General features: G+C 40.2%; 1 protein-coding gene across 1 annotated transcript in view; it reads right to left on the bottom strand.

Annotated features, from left to right (window-relative positions):
• The window catches only part of KCNH5 (potassium voltage-gated channel subfamily H member 5), a 334,448-nt gene extending 323,083 nt beyond the window's left edge, over nt 1-11,365 (bottom strand). Inside the window, exon 1 of the mRNA XM_082450353.1 lies at nt 10,161-11,365. Coding sequence (XP_082306479.1) covers nt 10,161-10,233 — 73 coding nt within the window. The 5' untranslated portion in view covers nt 10,234-11,365. The remainder of the gene's footprint in view (nt 1-10,160) is intronic.
• Between the last annotated feature and the right edge of the window lie 2,001 nt (nt 11,366-13,366).

The following is a 13,366-nucleotide window of genomic DNA, read 5'->3' as shown; positions in this document are numbered from 1 at the left end:
ACCTAAGGACTTAAAACATTCGCTAGTTATATAATCTTGGATAAAAGCTAAATCAGTCAAGATATGTTTGTCAGGGGGAATAAAGTTTTACATTTTTAATGTTTAAGCATCATTTTTCAATCCTGCAAATAAGCAAACCTTGTTTTTGCAAATGAACTACAGCTGTTCTAAAGGGATTCTATTTTCTTTGAAGTTAACCTTTTAAGGCAATCAAACACTAATAGCAAGATAACTAATGGAGAATTTCAATTAAAAGTCTAGTCTAAGCTCCACACCTGGTAGAAAAAGTAGAAGTGAGGCTTTTCTGAATGCATTTACAATCCGATTAATTTTCTAAAGCTTTGTCTTATTTTTTTTTTAATTTCTACTATCTATGCATTAGGAGCTAAATGTTCAAGGGAAAGATACAGATCACAAATTCAATTCATTTCTCTCCTTTGGCCAGATTTCACTGAGCCAGTTACAAAAAGAGGCTGAATTTCTGCCTTCTTCAGCTTCTCCAAGCACTGCCAATTACTGAGGTAAAAAGAACTGATGTTTCTTTGACTGTAAGTAGTAGTTTTTTGTTGGGGGAAAGAGTGGTGTTTATTTGTTTGTTTTGGTTTTGGTTTTTTTCTCCAAATAAGTAAGCCCTTGGTAAAGTGAATCCAAATGCCTTTAATCTCAGATCCACCAGTTTAAGACTTAGGAAAGCCTTAACTATTTAATACTTTGCTTTCTTCAGGTTAAAAAAAAGAAAAGTAAATCTCCCTTACCTCAGAGAAAATAGGAACAGGTGAACATTTATTAAGCCCTTGCTATGATGAGGCACAGTGCAAGATCCGCTACATTTGTGGGTTTGCTGAATCTTCCCAGCAAACCCACAAGGTAGTTACTATAATCCTGTAGAGCCCTAGGATGTCACCAAGAGTAATGGCTAGAGTCAGGACGGAAGTCTGTGTCAAGACAAGATGGAAATGCCTTTGCTCTGTTCAGAGCACTGTTCTCTGCCCCACAGAGTTCCAGAAAGATGACCAGTTACCTTGACGGTGGTTGCTCTAGTGGAAAAAGAGGCTGCTTGGGAACAAACAAGGAGAAGGTATCACACCTTTCATTCCTCACTCTCAGAGGACATCTTTTGTTTCTGGGCCCAGTAGTGAGGCAACTCTTCTTTCAACCTGTAACTCCTCCTTTGGTCCATCACACTTATACACATTGGCTGTATATGATATTGGTAATGGACATGTTTCATGCCCTGAGTCAGTAGAGTGAACGGGCAGGAATCACTCACTCGGCACACAGCGCTTATAAAGGGTAAGAAAAAACTACTTGGCAGAATTCTTACCCCTAGGGATCAGTAATCTGGTTAGCAAGTAAGACTAATATTACACTGAGTGGGAAGCCAGAAATGACCCTAAGATTTCTAGACTAAAAGATTAAAATATTAAAGACACCTTTGACAGAAATGGGGAAATACCAAAAAAGTAAGTCTATCTGAAGCCAAAACCAATGATAAATTCAATTCTCTGGCCACAATGAGTTTTAGATAACTTGTGAGGGGTACAAGAGAAATTCTATAGGCCACTGGAAATACAGGACTGGAGAACAGAAAGGATACATTTTAAATTATGACCAAGGACAAACTTGCTCTGAAAAGGAGGATAAAGATGTAAGAAAGACAGCTGAAGGTTGAACCAACCATCCTTCAGGAGAGGGAAGAGGAGGAGAGGGGAGGAGAAAGGGGATAGAAAAGGAATAGAAAGGGTATAGAAAAAGAAAGGGAAAAGGGCAGGAGAAAGTGAAAAGTCATGAAAGCCAAAAGATGAACTCATGTGGAGAGGGTAGGGGAGCAGAGTCTTAAATCCTACAGAGCCAGAAAAATATGGACAAATAAAAGGTTTTTGGATTCACAAGAAGAATGCTCACCTGTAAACTTCTAGAAGTTTCAGCATTACGTTTTACACAGAAATCCATTGAAAAGAGGCGCAAAAGGAAATGGTGACCAAGAATTAAAGGCATCAACTACAGAAGGTGCATTCAAAGTTTTAAACATCTAACTAATAACAATAACTAACCACACTGATACTGATACGGTGCTTGTTATGTGCCAGACACTGTTCTCAGCACTTTGCTTGTATTTCCTCACTTAATCCTCACTCCAACACCGTAAGCTAGGCACTTTTATTACTTGCATTTTGCAAAGGAGAAAACTAGGTATAGATAAGTCACAGAGCTAAAAAGCATCAGAGCCAGGACTTTAACGCGAGCCTCCAGAACCTATGGTGCCTAACCAGTGTGCACACTGCCCCTCACAGAAAGAAAAAAAAAAATAGGAGAAATGTTATTTTTATCATTGTGTTCAATGTGCATCCCCAGTGCTTATATCAGAGCCTAGCACATAGTGGGCACTCAACAATATATGTTGAATTAGTGAATGATTAACTAGAAAGAGTATGAACATCAAGCAAAAGGATGGGAGTTATTTTTAGGGGAGTTTATTCTGGGATTATTTAGCCCTCATTGAAAAATTCCTCTATTCTCTCAATGCCATAAATATATGAAAATAAACTCATTGTGCTATAATTTGTCCCAAATCAAAAATATGCCAGCAGACAGAAAAGGCTTACAGAAAAGATCAGGATAAAGATGAAATTTGCCCTCAATCTAAGTGAGTTGCTTGATTTTCAGTTAAACTTGGTGATCTGAGGCTGGCCATGCAGTCTCTAAAAAGCCAAAATCTATTCTGCCTCTTCCTCTGGATAGTGCACAGGACTGCAAGCTGCTTCTCAAGGCAGAACTCACTCAGAAGATACATAAACTGGTACGGATCAATTCCCAAGGATAAAACTTAACCATCAATAACTCCTAACTGCAAAATCGTTTTTAAAACAATAATTAGGATCAACAAATTTCTAAACAGTTATTTCCTGTATAAAAGTCTATCTTTTAAGCCCTTGGAGATTAGAACAAAAATGATAGGAAATATTTCAGCTGTACATCAAGTTGGAATAAGAGATGAGTGTGAGATCACATACACATCCACCTCTCATGCTCTCATGAGTCCCATCTGATTTTCCCTGTACAATATGATTTCCATTTTCAGATATACACATTAGTTACCTAAATATTTTAAACTATACAATTACTGATACAAGCTTACTTAATAGATTTAATCAGCAGTGTTTTAGAAAAAAATCAATTCTAGACTTGGTTAATTTAGGAGGCAATAGCAAAAAAACATTTATTCAACTAGTACTTAGTGCTATGTGCATGTGTAAGGTTTAACCCATATCCTCAAGAAGCTTAGTCCATATACCAACACTTCCACAACTTCCCAGTTACATGTCATTACCTCTAGAAACTGATTGTGCACCTAAGCTCAGATCTCAAATCATATAACTTGTGAAATCAATAGGACTTTGTACTTATGTTTCTCTGATGGGACCATACCCAAGAAAGAAAGAAATCCATTTCAATAAAATTTCAAGCAGCTTTGCAACCACTCTTCCTTTATAAACTATTTCACTTTTTATTTACTTTTCCTATCTTTTCCCATGTGAAAACTCAACATATCACAAAACTACTATCTAGAATGTACACAAATATTTCTCTGTATTAGTAACAGTATCCATAAACAACCAAACACTAAAATAACATCTAACACACTGATATATGTGACAATATTGTCACAGCCTTCATTTGATCAAGTATCTTTCAAGACCAAGCCTTTCCAATATTAAAACTTCTATATTATATAAAATGAGAATATTTAAATTACTCTTTTTAGTCATTCTTCAATAATGAAGAGGAGTTATATCATACATTATTAAGCTAGGGTATTTAGTGGAACACACTGAGGATTTTTTTTTCAGCCTTGTTGAGGTATAACTGACAAATAAAAATTGTATATATTTAAAGTGTACAACTTGATGGTTTGATATACGTATACAATCAAGCTAATTAACATGTCCATCATCTCACATAGCTAGTGTTTTCTTTTATTGTGTGTGTGGTGAGAACATATGACTGGAGTTTTAAAAATTCTATGAGTAAAGAAAAATGTTTTACAAATGTCCATTTCTTACAGCACATAAAGACTACTTTCTTTGACCTCAATTTCCACAACAATAATAACCACTGGTTTTGTGACTTGTTATTCATGTTCATTTGATTTCACTATGTATCTCTGTTCTTCATAGAAGTGCTGTATGGCATATTTTAATTTTTCCCATTAAAAATGATTTTGTTTGGGACATTTCAGAGCATCTCTCAAAATATGGTTTCTAACCCTACCAAAAAGAAAAAAATCCCTAAAACCAAGATTCAGACTTGATGACTGACAGGAAATAGAACCTCCTAAAGTAATATGTCTCCAATCATATTTTTTTGAGAGTTTAATAAATTTGAAGAACTTTGAAGAATATTTACTTTAGCTCTGTATTTTATTTTTAAAGTTTGGATAACATCAAAATACTAGAATCATATAATACCCTAGGTAAGTAACTGTAAATCTGTAAACTACCTTTTAATAAGATCAAAGCACTGTCATGAACTGATTCTACTTCACCAACTTGATCAAAATTATATCAAGACATCTGATGAGGAAAATTTTTGTTGAAATAGAAAATATATTCATCCTTCTAGTATGAACATTATACATTATTATTCTGCAAAACTTTACATTTCATACATATTATCACCACACTGAGGTGATTTATTACAATAAAATTTTGTTCATCTGCTAAAGTAAATACTCTACTAGTCTAAAATTTATTTGAATTTGTTTCCATAAACTGCTTTTACTAATATCACATTCAGTCACAAAACGTAGGTCACCATTAACTAATATAAGATTGCAATTCCTTTCTTCATTTCACTTTCCTATATGTCTTGTGTTTTAGATATTTTCTGCCAAGAGTAAGAACTAACTGCGTTGATTTTAACCCCCAATCAAACTTGAGGAAAAGGACAGAAAAGAGAAACAGAAAGATATTAACTACTTAGTTCACCTGTGGCAGGACCTATAGTGCCCTCTTGTGGTGAATCTTAACTACAGCGCTCTGGAGAACAGTACAACTTTTCCTAGACCAGACACTGGAGAGAAGGTGGCAGCGTTGTTCCTCCATGCTACCAAGCAGCTGTTATTAACAATGAAAGTAAAAGATAAATATTGACTAAACTAAAAGACTCCTTTATAGAAATGTACTCAGTCACCATCAGTTAAAACAATCATAGCCACTCCCTTCTATTAACAAAAATACTGCTTTATGTTTCTTTTAGTAGGGCAGTTGACAGATGGCCAGGCACGTGGATTTCTTATATACTCTACTTCTGGAATCAAGCAAAAGATAAACAAACAGAGCAATTTCTAATGAACACAAGAATGTCCTGGGACAAGCAACTCTCTAGTCAACAAAGTACTGCATTTGTTATACAAGGCAGTGTGTACTCTAAAGCAAGGGACAATCCTCTGGCTTACTTATAAATATAATTTAGGAAGTGGTCAGTATAATTTCAATCTCTATGATATTTTAAAGGTAAAAGTGATACATTATAAGACCTGGGTAAACCAAAGCTTCAAAAACTCTAAGTGGTTTTATCAACATTTCCTGAATAGTATTTTAGATCTTTCAAGAAAAAATATCAAGTACTCTACACCAAAAAACCCCACAATAATCCATTTGTTTTCCACAATTTTTTTAATTGGATGAGAATTATGAGTTATTATTTCTTTTCTGTTTTGTTTTTAAATCACGAGTTCTCTTATTTCCCCTCCCATAGGTTCTCATTTAAGATCTTAGTTTTTACAAATATTAATCATAGCACAAAAATGATTTTGGATTTTCCTATAGGTAAGAGCACTGAGTAAAGCAAGTGCTTGTGCAACCAGGTATTTCAGGCAAAATGAAAAACTGAGTATACTCAACTTCTTCTCTTGAAGGTTAAGTGGTTCATAAAATACTGCCTTTTCTGTTTTCTTCTTTCCTGGGCCCCTTTTTTCTCTAAAGAGAAAAACATTTCTAGTTTTTCATAATGTTTAAAATATTAAAGTACAGTAAATTCTAATTTAAAAGACATTATTTTTATAGTTAAAAATTTTCGAGATGGCAACCAGGTTTACTGTCACCCAAACTAATAATTTCTGCCTATTTGTTAAGGAATCAAAGACAACATATATATAAAATGTACTGCCCAAAGCAATAATCAGATTGAAGGCCTTGGAAATGTTTTGTTTTGTTTTGTTTTAATCTAAAATTCCACCTAAAAGTCTTAAAAAACTGTTGCTTTCTTTCAGGTACCTACCTTCTACCCATAAGTGTACTGCTCCCTATGGCCCAAAATATATTGGTGAATAGCTCGCATAAATACTATGCAAGGTTTAAATAAGGGAAGATGGCCTGATCATGTTCCAGACACAGATTCGGTCAGTCGGCATTTTGGACGGGGGCCTTCTATGAGACACTGCACGCAGGTAATGAACTCACCACATGGTTCCCAAACTTTCCCTTCCTAGCAACATATTTTGATTCTACTGGCCAAAAATGTATCTAAACCTTGCTATTGCATTTATGCTTTTGACCTTTACAATTTCTTGGAGTAATAATGTGTACCCTATACCTACTAGAATCACATGTTAAGAATGATTTTAATTCCTTTTATTTGTCTAAAAATGATCTTATCTTTTATCTTAAAACTAAAGAGAGGAATTCCCTACTTCTACTATTTTGGGATTTGGCTATAAAATATGTTTGTATCCATCCTACTCAATGGCCCTCATTATTTTATTTTATAGACTTTGAATCACCAGTGACAATTTGAAATGCTTTCCCATAACAGACTCTGTCAACTAAACAAGGAAAATAAAAAGCCAGTCTCAAGAGGTGTAAAATAACAGCAAATAGGCTACAGTGCTACTCTAAGGCAAAGAATACAGCACTGTTATTCTGCGAAATTGCAACTGAGGAGTTTGGAACTTTATTAGAATATCCTCATGTTTAAAAGCTATACCCAAATATACCACACTTCTTGCTCTTTTTTTCTCCATCAAGAAGTTTTCTGATAGATTTCTAATTGGCAGAGATTTCAGCTCATTAATGATCACTGTGGACGAATAAAACTTGACTTTTTCTCTTGGTGTCCATTGCCCTTTCATATCTAGTACCCCTCCCTTTCTCCCTCTCTCTCTTTCTCTCTCTCTCTCTCTCCCCCTCCCTCTCCCTCCCACGCTCCTTCCCTCCCTCTCTCTCTGTATTTCTGCTACTTTTTACATCTCTCTTTTGCTCTTTCTATGTGGTGAGACAGAGAGAGAGTTTTCTTCCTCTGCATCTACCTTTGTGTCTGGGTAGATACCTGTCTGTATGTTTATCTGTGTGTGTCTCTAGATACGCTTCTACTCCGACTCTCACTAAAAGATCTGATATTTTCATAAGAAGAAAATGATGTTGTATCAGAAAAAGAAGCACTTCATGGGGTAAAAGTAACCCATCTTTCTTCAATTCTTAGCTAGATTAGGAGTGCTGCCTCTTTTCTTTTCCACTAAAGCTCTGCCAATACTTCAGTTTCAAAGTTGTTAAGTTAATGAATAATGAAATCTTCACGGTGACAAATTCAATCCATCTGTGAGAACCCTGAAGGGAATTTTCTGTTAATCTCAAACAATTTCTCAGAATGAATTTTTCTATTTCTCTGCCAAATCATATAGAAATGGCAACAAGTGTGGGATACTCGCACATAAATGTGTAGAGAAATTTAATACTGTAATTCTCAATTTCTGAGGTTCTTCCTGTACAAGTGGCACTGAGACTTTCTTTTATTGATTACATACACATGCTCATATACTTTCCTCAAATATCTAACACATTTCAAACAAAGCTCAGAGGTTTTGAGTAGTGGTATTAAAAGTTAGCCATAAGCAATTAGAGGTGATATTTAAAATGCAAAAACAGATAAATTTTCATTTGTACTTGGTGCTATCCATGGAAAGAAACATTAAACCAGTGAAGCAATTATAACATGAAGTGTAAAAAGGTAAAACATTCATTGACTTGGATGGTAGATTTAAAATGGAGGCAATGGAAGCAGCTCTTTCTAAGCCACATAAGGTTAAGTCTTAATTTCATGGTATATCAGAAATAAAAGATATTCTAAAAACTGGCTCATAGTTCCGGTATGTATGAGAAGTTTCACCCAAAGATGTTATATGAGTAAACTTCAGCCAAGGAATTCTCATCTACTTTCTGGTTACCACGCAGAGCAATAGAGAGCCTCCAGATTTTATTCTTTAAGGCCTTCTCTGAAAAGTCCTCTCACAGACCAAATTGCATGGAGTTGAAATAACCCAAGAGGATGAGAAAGCTGAAAAACAGACTGATATACCTTAAATAGCTAATTCCAATAACCTTTAAATTTCCCAAACTGGTTGTTTTAACAGTAATATCTCCTTGTACTCTAGGTTTCTGTACAATATTAATATAAGAAAGTAATGTATAAACATAGACATTGGTTACCATGAGGAATTTATATTTTATATATCATAAAAAATCAAACACATTTGAAATCACACTGGAATGGCTAAAAGTATTATAGTTTTTTTTTTTTTTTTTACACTAAACCAGGCCTATTAGCTATTTTTTTTTTTTTTGGAACCCAAAAAAGTCTGTTCAAGACTTGTATAGTATCAGGCATTGACCAAATGCGAAGAAATAAAGTCAAAAGCCTCAAATGAAAACCAAATACCATGTCAGAGATTGATGAAAAATACCTTGGAACACTTACATATAGTCCCCAAATCAGGGGAAATATTTGCAAGCCTAGTTTTAGAAGAGATCATATCCTAAGAATTAATATAACCTAATCTACCAATTCAGGAAGAGCATAATTGTATTTAATTATTTATTATCATTTGAGTGTGCCTCTGTCTTGACACTAAGGAGGGAGCTTTTTGAGAGCAGAAGTGTCTTAATCATTTTTTTATCCGAAGGACTCCACAGAGTGTCTCTTGTATAAGGCACCCAAATAAATATTGTTTCATTGAATGAATGAATGAATGAATGAATAAACAATGATTATGGAATTGCATAGAGTATTTCCATCGCTTTGGTCCAAAATCTACTGTAATCAATATGCAGAAATGTCTTTCTCATAATTCTGCAAGCAAAGGATCTCAAAATATAATAACAGGCCTCTGAAGGAAAAAAACAAAAATCAAAAAACTTTAAAGGATATTTTACATATCTTGCTTGTAAAATTGAAAATTATATAAAAGATTTGAAAGCAAGTAGAAAATGTATATTTCAGTAAAATGCAAAGTTTATAAGGTCCTAAAATGTGAAATATATAACCATCCCCATTTCGATATCTTAGAGGAAATGAATGCATAAATGGATGGCAATTCAAAGACACTTTAAGGCAAGAAAACCCTAACATCAATAGCAAGGTAGAATGGCATTTTTAAAATTCTTTCTCTAGTTACTTTAAAAGCACAGTAGCTATTGCTTCCCTTCTACATTTCTCCTGTTTAAGTCAAATCAAATATATCATATAGATCAATACAGACCAATGCAAAATAAAATTTAAAAAAAACTTTAAACACAAATTTGACCATAATAATTGCCTTCCCATTTTTCCAGAACTGACTCTCTTTCTCAGGTTCAACTCCAACTACCCTCTCATACACAAGGCTCCTTTCAGCGGTGCCCGTTGGGCCTGAAAGCCATTCCAGAAACTAAATCTTAAGTAGCCACTTTCACAGCCATTCCCAACTTGAGGGAACCCTTCCACTGAGATTAACTCTAAGAATTTGATCAGTCTCTTCAGCCTACTTGTTTAAAAATGTGGGGAAACGATGAACAAAAAAGATATCCCTCAACAAAGCGAAACTCAACTCTGTTCTCCAGATGTACCTACACCCTAGCCGCTGCTCTCCCTTGGCTTCCTGCGGTTCTGGGCTCTGGACAGGTGGGAGGGGGGAAAGTACGTCTTGGGGAGGGGATGCAACTAACTTTCCTCGGCCACCTCATTCCCACTCCCACCTAAAATCAGGTCCATCTTGTAACTGCAGCCGCCAGGTAGGGCGGTCTGCGTCCCCCTCCCGCCTTGGGAGAGGGATGGGACGGGGAGGATGGGGGGCATGGGTGGGCAGGATGGAGGTGGAGGGGTGTTCTGACTGCAACTCTTCTTACCGCTGGAGCGCCTGACGATGTTCTCCAAAAATGTGTTCTGCGGTGCCACCAGCCCTCTCTTGCCCCCCGGCATCCTGGGTCTGGAGAGCAGCGGCCAGGATCCGCGGCGGGGGAGGGGGGAACGCAGGAAGAGAAGGTGGAGGAAGAAGAAGAAAAGGTGGAAGAGAAGATCGAGCCGAAAGAAGAGGGGGCGCGGCGGCGGCGACGGGGTCCCCTGACTGTGTCTCCAGCCCGACCCGGATGAGCAGCTCTGGGGAGGAGGACCAGGCAGTTCATGGTAGTAGCGCTCCCCCGGCCGCCGCTGCCCAGACTGTGGCGGTGCCGCACACGGGGTTCGGGAACTGCAGGCTCCGCGGGGCACAGTGCGCCTGCGCCGCCCCCGCTGTCGCTGTCCCGCCGGTGCTGATGCTGAAGCTGTTGCTGAGGCTGCTGTCGCGGCGGCGATCACCTAGGCGCGGGCTCAGCATTTCTCCCCCTGCCCCGACCCCGAGGCCGGGGGAGCAGGAAAAGCCCACTCAAAGCCCTATCTCCCAGACCCTCTACTGCGCCTTCCTCTCCCACTTCCTAGCCTACCCCACTGGCGCAGCCGGATCAGCGCTGCCCAGCTGAGCCCAACTTCTGCCCGGCTATGCGCCTGGTGGCCGCTCCTCTCTCCCCGGAGATCGAGGCAAACGCTCGCTGTCCAGTGGGGCCGTGGAGTGGGAGAGGAAGTGGGAGAAGCAGGCAGGATGCCAAAGAGGCAATAGGCAGTCGGAGGGGTCACATCTCAGTTTCTCCTGCCAAGGTCCCGAGTCCCGGCTGCTCCCGGGGACGCAGCTGCCGGGGCGGAGGTGTTGATCATCTCCCGCTCCAGTCCGGGCTGAGCGCGCAGCAGGGACTGACTGAGCGGCGCGCGGGGACGCAGAGCAGCCACCTGACGCTGCTACCGCCCCCCTCTGGGCTTCGGCGCCCGAAGCTCAACAGAGGCGATTTCAGCACCCGCCCTGGCCCACACCTTGGAGCCCGAGCCAGATAGGGTCGGAGCGCAGAGCAGGAGCGGGAATGGCCCCGGCGCTCCAGGCTGGGTCTGGCGCGCGGAGGAGCGTGGCGGCAGTACAGGGACGCTTCCCAGGGCTGTGGAGCGCACAGGCGAGCAGCGAGCCCAGCCACTGCCAAGTTGCGGGAAAGGTTGCACTTAATGCAAGGAGTAAGGGAAGAGAGTGAATAATTCACACCCGAGAGAGGGATGAGTGCAGCGGGCAGCGTTTGCTGTGGAAAAACAGTAATGGCGGGGGGTGAGGGGGGGTGCCGACGTTGCACAGGACTGGGGAGTGTGGGCAGGAATTTTCTCTAACAACGCTCAGAACCGGCGACAGGAGGGGAACCGCTAGAAACAGAGTCCAAAAGCCAGAGTCTATGACGGAGAAGGGAAAATAGCATAAGTGCGAAGGGACCGGGGAAAGAGATGGAAAGAAATGGAGGAGCTCACGCCGCGGCACCGGCACCTTCTTTTATCTAAGGCGGTGGTTCTCAAAGTGGTCCCGGACTGGCGGCATCTCCTAAGAACTTGTTAAAAATGCAAATTATCAGGCTCTATCCAAGAGCTAGGAAACCGGGAACTCTGGGAGCGAGGGCCAACAATGTTTTAACAAGCCGGCCGGATAAATATTATGCTCGCTCAAGTTTGAGAAGAACTGATCTACGGATTCCCCTCCAGAGGCTTCGCCCGGGCCTGTCTAGAAAGGACGACTGCATAAACAGGGTCAAGGAGTGAGGACAAAGTGCGCTGCGGCCAGGTCAGAGGTTGGTGGCGAGGCAAAGTGTTAGGCAGGAAGGCAAGGCGAAAGGAGAGTTGGATGGGGGCGTCCCCTTTTGCTAGATAAGAATATGCTAGATAACCCCTGTTAGGAAAGGTCAAGGCTAGGTTACCCGGAGACAGCGGGAATCTCCCCGGCAGGGGTCAGAGAAAACAACTCCTGCTCGGCTCCTACCCTGGGCAGGGAGGAAGGGGGATGGGGGAGTGGGGGCGGTGTCTCGCCTAAACCCCTAGATTACCAATCACTGGCCTCAGGTTACCATCACCGCCTCTCCAGAGCTGTTGGTGTAAGGGCCGTTGCCTGTAGCTGAGAGACACATAAATACACAGCCAGAATCCAGGCTTTATCTTAGGATCCTTTTCTCCCTCTCCTCTGAAATTTCCACCCGTTCCTGCAGTGCTTGGGCGGCTGAGCAAACCCAGAAGGTTGATGCGAGGTAAAGAGCAGTTTGCTCTGCTAGGATTCTTTCCACACAAAATCAAGAGACTCGGTAGAATAACACTAGTCTAGCCTTGCTTTCTACCCCAAGCACGGCTGGTGGTGCAAGTTTATTTCCCTACAGATAGACTGCCTTCTAAATGCGTTGGGGTGTCTTTAGTTAAATAACAAGGGACTCAGGCACAGACTGGATCCTTGTGGTTGGCCTGCCATGACAGGAGTCAGAGATGTAGCTGAGGTTACAGCTCCCTTCCTGCAGTCGACCGGGTGTGTACAAGAGTGATCTCGGACAGGTAGCAGTGAGTGGTGGTGTGAAGCGAGATCTTAATTCCCTGCCCAGGAATTGAACCTGGGTAGCCTGGATGAAAACCAGGAATCCTAGCCACCACACCCCCTGGCTCTTGCCCCCAGTGAAAAATGCATTTCTCACAGAGGCAAAAACTGTAAAAACAGTTACATGCAGCTCAATATCAAAAAACAAACAACCCAATCCAAAAATGGACAGAAGACCTAAATAGACATTTCTTCAAAGAAGATATACAGATGGCCAACAAACACATGAAAGAATGCTCAACATCATTAATCATTAGAGAAACGCAAATCAAAACTACAATGAGATATCATCTCACACTGGTCAGAATGGTCATCACCAAAAAATCTACAAACAATAAATGCTGGAGAGGGTGTGGAGAAAAGGGAACACTCTTGCACTGTTGGTGGGAATGTAAATTGATACAGCCACTATGGAGAACGATATGGAGGTTCCTTAAAAAACTAAAAATAGAACTACCATACGACCCAGCAACCCCACTACTGGGCATATACCCTGAGAAAACCATAATTCAAAAAGAGTCATGTACCAAAATGTTCATTGCAGCTCTATTTACAATAGCCAGGACATGGAAGCAACCTAAATGTCCATCATCGGATGAATGGATAAAGAAGATGTGGCACATGTATACAATGGAATAT

Source organism: Balaenoptera physalus, assembly GCF_965194825.1.
Source record: "Balaenoptera physalus genome assembly, chromosome: 2".
Lineage (NCBI taxonomy): Eukaryota > Metazoa > Chordata > Mammalia > Artiodactyla > Balaenopteridae > Balaenoptera > Balaenoptera physalus.
This window is presented reverse-complemented; position numbering and strand designations above follow the sequence as displayed.